The sequence below is a fragment of the Triticum urartu genome, chromosome 7A (genome assembly GCF_056163025.1).
Source record: "Triticum urartu cultivar PI428250 chromosome 7A, HENAU_Tu73, whole genome shotgun sequence".
Classification (NCBI taxonomy): Eukaryota; Viridiplantae; Streptophyta; class Magnoliopsida; order Poales; family Poaceae; genus Triticum; species Triticum urartu.
In genome coordinates, this window is record NC_141879.1 from 572,830,107 (window position 1) to 572,844,684 (window position 14,578).

The window sequence follows — 14,578 nt, forward strand, 5'->3', positions numbered from 1 at the left end:
ACATTTGCCATGAGTAAAATGTTATTCAGTAGTAACACTTAAGATTACACTACATTGAACATGGATTGTTGAATGCAATAGATGATGTATTCCCTGACTCTCCACAAAGGTTTTGTCTTAGACATATTTATGCCAATTTCCAATCTGCTGGTTTCAGAGGAGAGGAACTTAAGAAACATTTAGATCGGGCTGCCTATTCCTTTACCAAACATGGTCATGATTTAGGCATGGAGAATTTGAAAAAAGAAAGTTTAGAAGCTTGGCAGTGGTTGTCACAGATACTAGAGCATACATGGGCTAGGTATAAAATGGACACTGTGTGCAAAACAGACCTGGTAGTAAACAACCTTAGTGAGGTTTTCAATAGAATGATATTGGATATTAGGAACAAGCCAATCAGGACTATGTTAGAGGGCATAAGAACAAAGCTGATAATTAAGTTTCAGAAGATCAGAGAAAAGACAGAGTCATGCAGATGGGAGATCACACCTACGTATCCAGAGATTTTAGAAGAGGCGAAGAAGTGGGCTAAGTATTGTGAAGCATACATGGCAGGTCCAGGCATATGGCAAGTCACAAGTAGCTCTGAAAACACATATTGTGTTAATTTGATCAACCAGACCTGTGACTGTAGGAGGTGGGACATGACAGCTATCCCAATGCAGTCATGCCATTGCTGCAATGCAGAAAGTGAAGATACATCCTAAGACTATGTGAATGCTTTCTTCAAGAAACCCATGTATTGTGAAACATACAAGCACATAATATTCCCTGTGCCAGGTCCTGACCATTGGTCTCATACACCTGGTGATGATATATCTCCACCTGTTTTTAGAGAAAAGAAAGGTAAAAAACAAACTGCCAGGAGGAAAGGCATGTTTGAGGTGCCAGCTAAAAAGGATATTTCTAGGATTGGTACAGTGACATGCAGTAACTACAAGAAGCAAGGGCACAAGTTCAACAATTGTGGTGATCCATTGAAACCTAAGTTCCAGATGAGGATGAACAACACCAGGTATGTCCATTCATTGCATTGTTACATTCATTGCATTGTTACATTCATTTCATTTGTAGGAAAATAGATCTAACTAATCTTATTGTGTAGGAAAATAGAGCTAACTACTCTGAGGTTGGTTCTTCAATGGTTGCAACTGCACAAAGGCCACCAAGGGTACCTGCTGCCTCTGCACCTGCACCAACACCTCCTCCAACAACAAATGAGTCAACACAGTTAGCTTCTAGGTCAAGGAAGAGGGTTGCTTCCACATCAGCAGCAGCACCAAGTACAACATCAGCCTCCAAGAAGAAGAGGAGCACCAACATTGAGGCTACAACAGCAGCACCACCACCTCTCAAGAAGAGCAGGACCAACACCTCTTCAGCAACACCAATACCACCTCCCAAGAAGAAGAGCACAACTATTTCTTCAGCAGCAAATAACACTAGGTCATCAAGGTCTTCTCCAGCAAAGAACACCAGGTCAACTTCTGCCAATAAAGCTGGCAATGGATCTTTCATTGCTCCTAGACAATCTGCTAGAAGTGCTGTGCGGGATGGGTCAAAGAGGGTCAGGAAGCCATCTGGGAGGCTGAAAGTTTACTTTTATGCAAGTGGTAACTAGCTGAAGTGGTTGAACTCCTATGTTATCCTAGGTTATGTATGCAAGTGCACTGTTGGATTTGGTTTGTAATAACACTGCTTCACTAAGTACTTGATACTGTAGGATTTGATTTGGTTTGTAATATGGTACATTGATTCAGAAACATCCAAATGTTACATAGACCAAATGTTTGGTACCATATCTTCTTCTCAAGTTCTTCCTCCTCCACTTGTTTCAGGTACACCTTCTTTTCCACCCTACCATCCTGCCAATCAAACTTCTCGGATACATCATCTACAAGCTTGGTGTACTCAATGCAAAGCTTGTCATTTTCAGTCTTAAGCTTGGCCAACTCCCTTTCATGTTCACTCTTTAGCTTGGCCAACTCCTTCTCAAACTTCTCCTTGTCAAGTACCCTTCCACATTTCTGCTCATGGAACATTTCCCATAGCTTGCACAAACATCTCTGAAGAACAGGAGGCCAAGGCCCATCAACCCACTCTACAACACCACAATTCACACCATTTTCCTGCATTTGTAAATGTGATAAGTTATTACAAGTGGACTAGTAGCTTATTTCAATTCCATGGTTAACTTGATAAACTTGATATTTTCTAACAACGAATAACATAAATGAGATATGATAAGTTATTACAATGCCATGATTAAGTTTCCAAAGTAACAAAAATACATATGTGACTGTCATATCAAACAAACTGCTACATCATATCAAACATCAGTGAACATCCATAGCAGAATACTTAATTGGCATCTAACCTGGACTGGGCAGCCATAAAAACGCCCTTCAAAAGCAACACGCTTAATAGGCCTCATTTGGTGCAGAATGCACTTGGGATGAGCAAGCTCAAGTTGGCCATAAAAAAGGGGCTCCACGGTGGTGTCTGGTTCCTCCTGCAACCAAAATAACCAACAAACATTGGTTTCAATCTGCACTCAATACCAGAATCAACTTGCACTGTTCATTAAACCTGAACACTAAAAAAATCCCCAAATCAGCAATGAACCCTAACACTGTACAGAGATGAACCCTAGGTTACCTCAATCCTACAATCAAACCCCACCCTCACTAATCAAGAACAATATCACACACACAACAACAACACTACACTCAGCAAGATCCATGTCGGTAGCTTAGGCCTACTAGCACCTAACCCTAACCCTAGGTGGCAAAGAACTTACCGTAAGTCCCATGTCAATGCTGACGACCTGGCAGTCCTCCTCCGAGCTCGTTTCCTCGTCATTCCAGGAAGACATTGCAGCAAGGAGGTCGACGGCGACCGGCGACGAGCTCGTACAGGAGCAGGGGAGTGAGAGCAGGGGAGTGAGCGAGCAGCATAGAGTGAGCGAGCAGGTGCGCCCGACTGACCGATGGGGTATATTTACCCCAGTTTCGACCGGGCCGGTCGGTTAACGACCGTTAACTGCTGCGCCGTCCATGCGCCGGGCCATGTGGGCTGACAGGTGGGCCCAGTCCGTCAGGAAAACGGTTAAATCGCTAGTCACCGCGGGTTTGGGTTTTTTGAAACAGCCGACCGCTCGTTTGTTAGTTTTCTGAGAAAAATTAAAAAATGGTAATTTTTTGAAACCCTGGCATGTAAACTAGTAGTTTTATGCTATTTACTCCAAAAAAAATAGCGTACGTAAAAATCATCAAAATGAGACGAAACAAAACGAAACCAAACCAAGAATATCTATTCTTTTTAATAGTAGGTATAGATAACATCGCGTATCTAAAAGAACTTAGGACGACCGTACAACCACACAAATCTACTGTAACGAGCCGGAATTAGTTAATGCAGCGAACATCTTAAAAACAAAGTGAATATTTTGAAAAAAAATATGGATATTTTTTCAATTTCTGGAGAAATTTTTGTAGACAGGAAACATTTTTTTTCATATGCCCATTTTTTTTGAAATCGGAGAAACTATTTTTGAAAAACGTAAATCATTTTTTGTAAGTTGTGAACAAATTATGAAATTCCAAACATAATTTTAAAGCATGAACATTCTTAAAATTTTCAAAAATTATAAAAAATGGAACTTTCATGAAATTCCAAGCAAAAAAATTGAAAACATGAACATTTTTGAATTTCTGAACAAAAATAAAAAGAATAGAACATTCGAAGCAATATCTAACAAAAATTTGAAACCGCAAACATTTCTTGAAATTCTTGAACACTTTCTGAAACGAGAACATTTTTGCATTTTAGACAAAATTTTGCAACTACAATTTTTTAAAAAAATTGTGAACAAAAAAGTGAAAATGGAACATTTCATGAAATATCTAACAAAAAATTGAAACCTCAATAATATTTTAAAATTCTTGAACATTTTTGCATTTCAGACCAAATTTTACAACTGCGAACATGTTTTGCAATTTCAGAAGTTTCTTCAAAATATGAAAATTTTCAAAATTTGTGGACAAATTTCCAAATATGGGAACATTTTTTAAAGTTACTGTATGTTTTTTGAAACTCAACCATTTTTTGAATTTGTGAACATATTTTAAAAAGAGAACAAATATTTAAAATCTGTAAAAAAATGAAACTCCAAAAAAATACAAAGTTCACAAATAACGCGAGCAAATTTTGAAACAACAAACAATTTTTTTGAATATGTGAACAATTTTAGAAACAGGAACATATTTTGAAAATTTCTGAACAAAAAGTTGAAAACGTGAACATTTTTTGAATCTGTTAATTTTCTTAAATATGTGAACAATTTTTGGAAAACATGAACAATTTTTTTGAAAATCATGAACAAATGTGGAAACTCCGAACAAATTTTGTACATTTTTTGAAAATGACGAAAGTTTTTTCTGAAACCTGAACAAGAAAATCCGAGCAAAGTTTTTTTCTAAATTGCGATTTTTCTAAAACAAAAATAAAAGGAAGAAAGAAAAAAAATATGAAAATAGAAAAATGCGGAAAAAAGAAACAGATAATAGTATCCCTCTTGTATGTATAATACACCAGCGTTGTTAAGCTCAAGTGGCTAGAATCGTACCTCCACGAGAAGGAGGTCTGAGGTTCAATTTCTAGCTCTCTTTGTTTTTTAGGAGGATTTTTTCTCTAGGAAACACCGTCATAGGCCAGCCCACGAACGATCGATGGGTGTGTCACAGGTTAACACTTTGCCGCAGAATGTGACAAATAGGATTTTCTGCTACCAACGGCCTGGACCACGTCCAGCCGTGCGTGCATCGTCCAGCCCTACCTGGGCTGGGCCTTCGATGGGCCACGCATCTGTGGACCACTCGTGTGACGCACATGCTGCGCTACTTGGATCAAGCGACTCCTTTCACAAATCCGTGTGCGGCCGCTACTTCCGATCTCGCCGAGTGCTTGACTATAACACGCCGTCGCCAGCATTTTTACTCATTGACTTTCGCTCTTTCGATTGCTATTCAAAAAACCGCCAACTCCTCCGATCTGTCCATGTCTGCACACATCACTCTACGGCGACCGCTTCATACGAACGATGTTGATCCATGCCAAGCACTTTTATCCTCTAGATCAACTCCTTCACGGCCTTCGAACAATCTAGCTCTAATACCATTTGTTAGATTTAATTCGATGCGTTCCGTCGATCATCTGAGGACCAAGCAATTACATGCGGCACGACACCGAGTTTTGTTAACAATATTCACCGATATGACTACATCCTCGGGGCCTGACTACGGGCGCTCCTCCCCGTGACACCGTCACAGTACCGCACCCCGACCGACCAGGCGTCGGCTTCCCCTTGCGCGCATGTGCTATTATATTGTCATATGTTACATCGTGTGTCTACCCGTCCTCCCCCCCCCCCCCCCCCCCCGGCATTATATATGAGAGGTGAGAGGCCTAACCAGTGGCGGAGACAAGGGGAGGGGGGGGGGGGGGGCGAGCAGGGGCCTGGCCCCCCCTAACGATGGAAGGAACGCTTAATAGGTAGTGATTAATTAGCGAAAACTCGTATAATTGCACGTACTCGGCCCCTCCCATCACAAGCGTAAAATGAGAAAAGAAGAAAAAGCCCATGAGACAGCCCACGATTGGACAGATGGCTTCCAGGCCCTTGCGTAATTAGCCTCTTCTATGTGATTAGCGTTGCGCCGCTGCCGCTCCTAACACTACGCTCCAACTGCCGCCTCCGCTCCCCCCTCGCCCTTGCTACCGCCGCTCCTCACTGCCTCTGTGATTAGATTGAAACCGCATGTGTGCCGCGATGGGACGAAGAGCTATGCCTCAGGCTGCCGTATGCAATTCTTCAGTCCGGAAGGAATTACCCAAGGTTAGCAATAGCATTGGAGATTACTGTATTGATCTCTCTCAATTCTTCTGTTGTGATGCTAATGGATTTTAGTTCTTATGCGTTTCGAAATTATAAATCAGATTTTAGTTCTTGTACATGTTGAAATTATACATCAGATTTTAGTTCTTGATGTGTCAAAATTATACATCAGATTTGGTTCTTTTGTTTGTGTTGTGTGGCTATTTTTGAAACTTGCGCTCGGGGCCTTGGGCAGTTGTGAGTATATATCAGAGAGCGCTCTCAAACACTCTAAAGCTTGGTTACTTTTTTAAGAGTCGTCAAATAGGAGACAATTTCTTCGGTATTGTATGAAAATCTACGTTGGAAAAAAAATTACTAGTTAAGTTCGCTTTGGATGAAATTGTTAACTTTTTTCATCTTATTGATAATGATAGAGCCAAATTTAAACTAATACAAATGTTTACATGTTTTTATGGCCTCAAAGTGACATATTATTATAGTATTATGGTAGCTATTTTTTCGCTCTAGATAATTCTTTTATCAACTCAACTTGGCCTCCCCCCTATATCAAAATCCTGGCTCCGCCCCTGGGCCTAGCATACATCCTACTAGGACATGACTTCATACCCTGTAAACACAATATAATTCAAAGTCCAAACCTACATTGTACACAATATTCGATGCAACTCTAACACTTCTCTCTCTCCGCACATGCATGATCACCTTTTCCTCTCTCTCCTTTCAACCGGACATCACACCACAATATTCCACCACATATATGGTCCCTACATATTATTTCTTTCCAAACCGAATACTCTAAAGCTTGGTTACTTTTTTAAGAGTCGTCAAATAGGAGACGATTTCTCCGGTATTGTATGAAAATCTACGTTGGAAAAAAATTACTAGTTAAGTTCGCTTTGGATGAAATTGTTAACTTTTTTCATCTTATTGATAATGATAGAGCCAAATTTAAACTAATACAAATGTTTACATGTTTTTATGGCCTCAAAGTGACATATTATTATAGTATTATGGTAGCTATTTTTTCGCTCTAGATAATTCTTTTATCAACTCAACTTGGCCCCCCCCCCCCCCCCCTATATCAAAATCCTGGCTCCGCCCCTGGGCCTAGCATACATCCTACTAGGACATGACTTCATACCCTGTAAACACAATACAACTCAAAGTCCAAACCTACATTGTACACAATATTCGATGCAACTCTAACACTTCTCTCTCTCCGCATGCATGATCACCTTTTCCTCTCTCTCCTTCCAACCGGACATCACACCACAATATTCCACCACATGTATGGTCCCTACATATTATTTCTTTCCAAACCGAATACTTTATGATTAGCATTGAAAGACTCACTTTGATATCATGCCCATGAACCACATCCGGACATACAAACAGACATCTATACGGGTCGACGTTGGAAATGCCCATAGGTCACAAATCGTACTGATAGATAGCTCCTCTATGGATCTTTTCAGTTGGGTGGCGGATGGGTACTGGCTGCCAGTACGGATCAAATCAATCAGTACAGTCACTTAACTGCAGTACTATCCTACTGTAGTACTCCGCCGTGTTTTGCTTTGATTGAATCAGAACTTTAAGACTACTGTAGTACTTCCACTTGTATTCCTGTTTCGCTTTGGTTGAGTCAGAACCGTAATCAAACTTCGTTCCTACTCAGACGTGATATCACCTGTCGATCGTTCCTCCATTTAAATCGATCACTGAATTATGTACGTCCGTGTCAAAACTCTGCCCCCGTGTGTTTCCTGCGTTAATGCTGCGGCGCAAGCACCATTAATTCAGATGTGCAAGTGTATGGTCGGCCTGGACCCTGAAGATGGAATTGTATGGCAGATAGATAGGGCCAGTTTAATGGGAAGTTGGGAACACACGGTGTCCAGACTTCGGCCTGGCATCTTGAAACCTAAAACCAACTGAGTGCAACGTATATTTATTGATTGACCGAGATGCGCGGGCATGCATTCGTCACTCGCTAGCGGAGTACAGTCGCAAATACAGTAACTCGTGTTCATTCTATATAAGCACTTTTACAGTCTATCATCAGACCTTTTTTGGTAACGGCTTGCTATATATATACCCTCGGTCGGTATAGATCACAAAACCGAATAAGAACCACATGTCCAAATAAATAATAATCAGAATCAAAGCAAAAGAAAAACAAATTATAAATTTAAAAGAATAATCATACCCTAAATATAGGGATTTGTGTAGCTCCTGGAACTTTCTGTGTCAATAGGTCCATCCACTTAATCCATGATACTGCTCGTAGTCTTCTTGATGAGGTCCCAGGCACTTCTTATATGTCTCTCCTCCTGCAGTGACGACCCAACGGCAAACCGAAGAACGAACTTGTCACCAACCACCGTGTGTGCAAGATAAGCCTTCCCAGTCTTGTTCAGATTATCCATTAGCACACGGTTGGCCTCATCGGCATCCTCCTCCGTCATGGCTCCACTTGCCTTGATTCTAAAGCACACAAGAGCAAAGTTCCTCGGTACGACCACCTCGAACCTCTCGTCGGCACGGACGAAATCTTCAAACATCTTGGCCATGGCGACATCACTACGGATGTGCTCTTGGAGCTTTGCGGTACCATAGGTTCGCATGACCATCCAAAGCTTGAGCCCACGAAAGCGCCGACCAACGCCGACTTGCATGTCCTTAAGATCAGTGACCTCGCCGGATTCAGTAGCGTCGTTCTTGAGGTACTCTGGGTTGGTCTCCAATGAGTCGCTTAGTCGGTGAGCATCACGGACATAGAGACATGTGCAATCGAGACACGTGAGAAGCCATTTGTGTGGGCTCATGCTAATGGAGTCCACACGCTCAACGCCGTCGAGATGGTGGCGGAACTCCGGACAAATACACGCGCTGCCAGCATAGGCAGCATCGACGTGGACCCACACATTGAACATGGCGGCAACGTCGGCAATGGCTCCCACTGGGTCGACGGCGTTGGAAGATGTGGTGCCTACTGTGGCGCAGACATATGTTGGCACGAGACCAGCATTGGCATCAGCTTGCATTACCTCAAGAAGCTTGGCCGGATCGAGCCCGTAGTTAGTTTCCGGCCCGGTGGGGATGGAGCGGATATTGGCAGGGTCGAAGCCTGCGAGGCGGCATGCCTTGAAGAACGTGGAGTGGGTCTGGTCGGCAGCGTACACAACTAAGCGTGTGATGTTGGACACGCCGACAGAGCCGCTCCGACGCAGTGCTGCGTCACGGGCGGCGACTAGCGTGACAAGCATTGCCTCGCTCGTTGTTCCAAGGATGACACCACCACCGGTTCCACGGCTAGTGCTCGTGCGGTTCATGAAGGTGGTGGGTAGGCGCAGGAGTTGCGCAAGCCAGTCGAGAGCAAGAACCTCCATCTCAGTGGCTGCAGGCGAGGCCTGCCACGTGAACCCGACGGTGTTCATGGCAGAGGCGATGAGGTCCCCAGCGATGGCAGCGGCGCTGTTGGTGGAGGGAAAGAAGGCGAAGAAGTTGGGGCTAGCCCAGTGTGTCATGCCGGGGACGACGGAGGTCCTGAGCTCCTTCATGGTGACATCGAACGACGCAGAGTAAGTCGGCGGGGATGCGCTGAGCTCGTCTTGCAGGTATCCCGGCTTCACGCTAGGAAGAACCGGCATGGACTCGATGTTGGTGTAGTAGTCGGAGATGAAGTCCACGGCCTTGTGGAGGTATGCGCGAACATCTTCGGGGTTGAGCGGCTCAAACGCGGCCTTGTCGCTGGGCAAGGCGGAGAAGGACATAGGGTTGGTGTCCAAGCTGCCCATTTTTGAAGGAGGTGTGAGGCTTGGCTTAATGAAGTGGAGCTAGCTAGCTCGATTTGCTGCCGGAGAGCAAGAAGAATCAGAGGAGGGCTAGTAGTAGATTAGCTAGCTTGCTTTGCTGCTTGGTTTAGTGAATTGGAGTTCGTTGCTGGTGCGGGGTATATATAGGTGGATGCGGCCATGCCGGAAGCGGCGTGGCGGTTTGGGCGTTGCATGAGTCGTGAGTCCTGGTCGCGCGCGCTTACGTACACGCTTCTAGGAAAGTGCATGGGTAGGTACAGATCCGAGCTCGAGCTCGAGCGTGCGCGACACAAAGGTAGATGGTCAACTCGTCCGTTCAATTCGGATACCGATGCACCACCACCCAGTCGCACCCGTTATGGTGCGTGCGTTAATTGGCCACCATCTGGCTGCTTAAGCTATATAGTATAATATATTTTTTGTATTTTTGCGGAGGGCTATACATGCATGGATCGTTTTCGTAAATGAAAAATAAAATCGATTTCTTGTTCAAAATAGATAAAAAGAGATCTATCTCGATGCTACACTTACTCAGGGATGGTTTGTTACAGTGAAAATGCTAGAGCTACGGAGAAATCAGGGGGAACAGTTTGAACCAGAATGGGCCGCGCGCTTTGCCGCACCATTCTTCGGTCGTGAGTTACGTTTTCTTTGTTTATTTTGTACACGGTCTATTACGGTCGGTTGGCTCGCTGTGCGTCAATTATCTTACAATAGTATTGCCGATTATGTTTTAACATCTTCGTAAGAATAAGAATATATGCGGACAAAAATCCATAAATAATTGTTGCGTGTGAGCTTCGTCTCTGTATAACTGAGGTCACATTCTTGACCATTGTGTATTGCATGGAAAATTGATAAATGGAAGAACATGATTAGTAAACTTATAGTAATACTCCCTCCATTCCACAATGTAGTGCTTCCTCTATCCCCGTGCGGCAGGAGCAAAAGTTATATCAGTGAATTCGTATTCAAAAGAAGTTTTTAATTATGTAACTTTTTCTCCCGCTGCAGTCAGTCTTGTTCGTTAAATTTATGGTCAAAGTTCGACCTCGGGAAGCGCGGGCGCACTATATTTTGAAATGGAGGGAGTAGTTTCAGTTTTGTTGGGCTCTTGCTAAAAAAAAGTTCCAGTTTCGTTGGAGTAACAGGATGACAATTGTTAGCTCTATGAATGATTGCTCGGTTCACCCTGTAAGTTTTTTCATTAACGATTTCCTTCCCTCTCGTTAGGGTTTAGGGTTTTTCTCCGAGGCGATCTGTCGTCGTCTGGAGTTTTGGCCGTCCCTGCCGCCGCCGATAAACCTCCCCTGCCCGCCTTCGCCGCTCCTCCCACGCTCATCGGTGGGGGACGAGGCTGGCTTGTGGGAGCGGGGCGCTCCTAGGGTTCCCCTGGTTCCAACCCGATCTGATATCCATCGGGTGAGACTACGACATGGCTTCTGACGAAAACCCTAGCGCTGCCGGGGTTAGCGACGTAGAGAAGATGATGCAAGATCTTGGGCTCAAGGAAGAGGATCTGGATGATGTAGTTTTCGACGAGGCCGACATCCCTGAAGATGCAGCTCGCTGGGTTGCTATCGCGAAGGTGAACTCAGTCAAAACATACAGCCAGAAGTGGTTTTTTTTTTGCAATATGAGATCTGCTTGGGACCTTGCCCAGGAGGTCAAATTCAGGCCATTGGAAGATAACTTGCACACCATCCAATTTTCTTGCTTGGGTGATTGGGAGAGGGTGATGCAAGAAGGGCCATGGCACTTCAGGGGAGATGCTGTCATTATCAAAACATATGATGGGGTGACGAAACCGACCACTATCAAGCTGGACACAATTGATATCTGGATCCAGATTCATGACGTCCCCGATTTGTTTGCTCACCTCATTGAACCGCTTGTTGGCAGGGAGGGAGAAGTCTTGTTTGCTGAACCTCCTTCATAGGATTTTGCTGGAAATTTCCATCGTGTTTGGGTTAGAATAGATGTGACAAAGCCTTTGAAGAATGTTGTATCAATGGTAAGGGGAGGGAAGCGTCAGATTTATCAGGTTAAATATGAGAAGTTGCCCGATTGGTGTGCAATTTGTGGGATGCTGGGTCATCTCTTCAAAGAACACGGGTCGGGTGTGCATCCACCTTCTGCCTTAGTCATCAAAGACCTGAGGGCGGGCTGGTACATGAGAACTGGTATAGGGCCTGGTGGTGGCCGGGGCCGCCGTGGTGGTCACAGAGGAGGACACATGGGTGGTAGAGGCCAGCACCCAGGTAATAACCGATTTGATGGGGATGGTCGGGAGAGTCAGACACATGAGAAAGATCAGTCAGAACCGGCTCAAGATACAGACATGGAGGAGGCCTCTCGTAAGAGGCCAAGTGGTACAGGGCATGACAGCAACGTTTCAGCTTCCATTCATGGTTCTGGCGTGGGACCCGATCAGCTCGCCTTAGTGCCTGTGGGGAGCAGCTTAGTGATCAGTCCACCCCCAAAAAGAGATCCCAAGTGTACAAGATTGGTGACCCCGGGTCAGGAAGGTTTCAACATATCTGTTAAGAAGTTGGCGGAATCCCTAGAGGAGGACCACCGGGCCCAATGAGTGCCTTTTGTTGGAACTGTCGCGGAGCGGGTTAACCTGCAACAGTTAGAGAAATTTGCGAGTTCGCGATGAATTTTACCCCTACCGTGCTATGTATTGTTGAAACACAGATAAGTGGAGCACGTGTAGAAGCTTTAGCTGGAACTTTAGGTTTTGATAATTCGTATGCAATAAACATTCAAGGAAGAAGTGGAGGATTGGGTATGTTTTGGAATAACAATTGTAATGTTGAAATTTTGAGAGACTCTGCGTACCACATTGATGCTAGGGTCACAGAGACGGGTCAGGACCCTTGGCGCATCACATGCGTGTATGGGGAGGCCCAGACACATCTAAGGCACCAAACCTGGGATGTCCTCAAGGGAATCAGCACCATGAGAGATTTACCTTGGCTTTGTTTTGGCGACTTCAATGAAGTGCTACTTCCGGAGGAGCACGATGGAGTAGCGGACAGAAGTAACGCGCAGATACAAGCCTTCCACGATGCAGCTGATGTGTGCATGCTCATGGATCTTGGCTACCAGGGGTGGCCCTGGACTTTTGAGAAGAAGGTCACAGGAGGGAACTTTTGTAGGGTTCAAACTTTTGTAGGGTTCGTCTTGACAGGGCCTTGGCTTCGGCTAGCTGGACAACTCGTTTTCCACTAGCTACACTATATCACTTAGATGGAGCTACATCAGATCATGGGCCGATACTGTTGAGGTTTGATGGTACTCAACATGACACAATGAAGCAGAAGATGTTCAGATATGAGACTATGTGGGAATCACACGAGGCATGGACGGAGAAGATAACTGATAGTTGGAGTACTCTTGCACCGGGCTATGGTGTAGGAGATTTTCGGGACAAACTTCTCAGAATTAGCAAGGACTTGGCAACATGGAGCAGAGATACGTTTGGGTGTGTTCGGAAGGAAATGAAGCAAATCAAGGCTAAGCTGGAGCAGCTGCGGGGCGACCCAGTCCGTACTGGCCCTACGCATGCTGAGCTGAAACTCAACGAGAGGCTGGTGGAACTTCTTCACAGGGAGGAACTTATGTGGCGTCAGAGATCTCGGCTAGAGTGGCTGTCAGCGGGTGATAGAAATACCGGATTTTTTCATATGCGGGCTAGCTTGAGGCGCAAGAAAAACATGATACGAGCATTATTGAATTCCCTGGGCGTTGTAATAGAGGATCCGACAGAATTGAGGGCGATGGTCCAAGATTTTTACAAGTCATTATATGCTTCTGAGGGAGTGAGCGATATGGAGGAAGTGCTACAGCATGAACCCCGCAAGGTTTCGCAGGAGATGAATGACACATTAGAAGCACCATACTCTAATGCTGAGGTGAAGACGACACTGTTTCAGATGTTCCCAACTAAAGCGCCGGGGCCCAATGGTTTTCCGGCTCATTTTTACCAGAGACATTGGGACCTATGTGGGGATGAAGTGACAGCGGTGGTTTTGCGCATCATTAAAGGAGAGGAGAGCCCTGAGGGTGTCAATGACACAGTGTTAGTTTTGATACCAAAGGTTGCTAGTCCGACTCTTTTATCTTAGTTCAGGCCAATAAGCCTTTGCAATGTGTTATATAAAATCGCCTCGAAGGTTGTTGCTAACAGATTGAAGAAAATCTTGCCTGATATTATTTCTGAAGAACAGTCTGCTTTCGTGCCTGGGAGACTTATCACAGACAATATTATTTATGCTTACGAATGCTTGCATTTCATGAAGAGGAACAAGTCTAAGACTAATAGTCTATGTGTCTTGAAGCTGGATATGATGAAAGCGTATGATAGGGTCGAGTGGGCTTACCTATGCGATCATGCTGAAATTAGGTTTCTCCTCAGCATGGACTGATATTATTACGGGTATGGTAAGATCCGTGTCCTTCTCGGTATTGTTCAATGGAGAAAAGTTGGAGCAATTCAAACCATCCAGAGGTATAAGGCAGGGAGATCCCATTTCCCCTTACCTATTCTTATTGGCAGCAGAGGGCCTTTTGTGCCTTTTAAAAAATAGTTCTCAGTCATCGGTTCTTGGCGGTGTGAAGGTGGCACCCACAGCTCCTATGGTGAATCATCTTCTGTTTGCGGATGACAACCTGTTGCTTTTTAAGTCTAGTGCGGAGGGAGCAAATGCGGTTTCAAACCTACTTCGTACTTATTGTGATGCATCTGGCCAAAGAATCAACACGGAGAAGTCTTCAATATTCTTTAGCAAAGGTTGCCCCGAGGTTTTGAGGAACCAAGTAAAAAACATCCTACAGGTCCAGAACGATTCTCTGA

The 14,578-nt window shown here is 44.5% G+C and overlaps 2 protein-coding genes across 2 annotated transcripts; one reads left to right on the top strand and one right to left on the bottom strand.

Annotated features, from left to right (window-relative positions):
* Positions 1-7,834: 7,834 nt before the first annotated feature.
* Positions 7,835-9,839, bottom strand: LOC125521192 (tryptophan decarboxylase 1). Its single transcript, XM_048686249.2, has one exon. The coding sequence runs from the start codon at positions 9,697-9,699 to the stop codon at positions 8,167-8,169; it is 1,533 nt and encodes a 510-aa protein (XP_048542206.1). The 5' UTR covers positions 9,700-9,839; the 3' UTR covers positions 7,835-8,166.
* A 2,536-nt stretch (positions 9,840-12,375) lies between these two features.
* Positions 12,376-13,850, top strand: LOC147960490 (uncharacterized). Its single transcript, XM_087533374.1, has 2 exons — positions 12,376-12,877; positions 12,973-13,850. The coding sequence occupies exons 1-2, from the start codon at positions 12,376-12,378 to the stop codon at positions 13,848-13,850; spliced, it is 1,380 nt and encodes a 459-aa protein (XP_087389500.1).
* Positions 13,851-14,578: the final 728 nt, after the last annotated feature.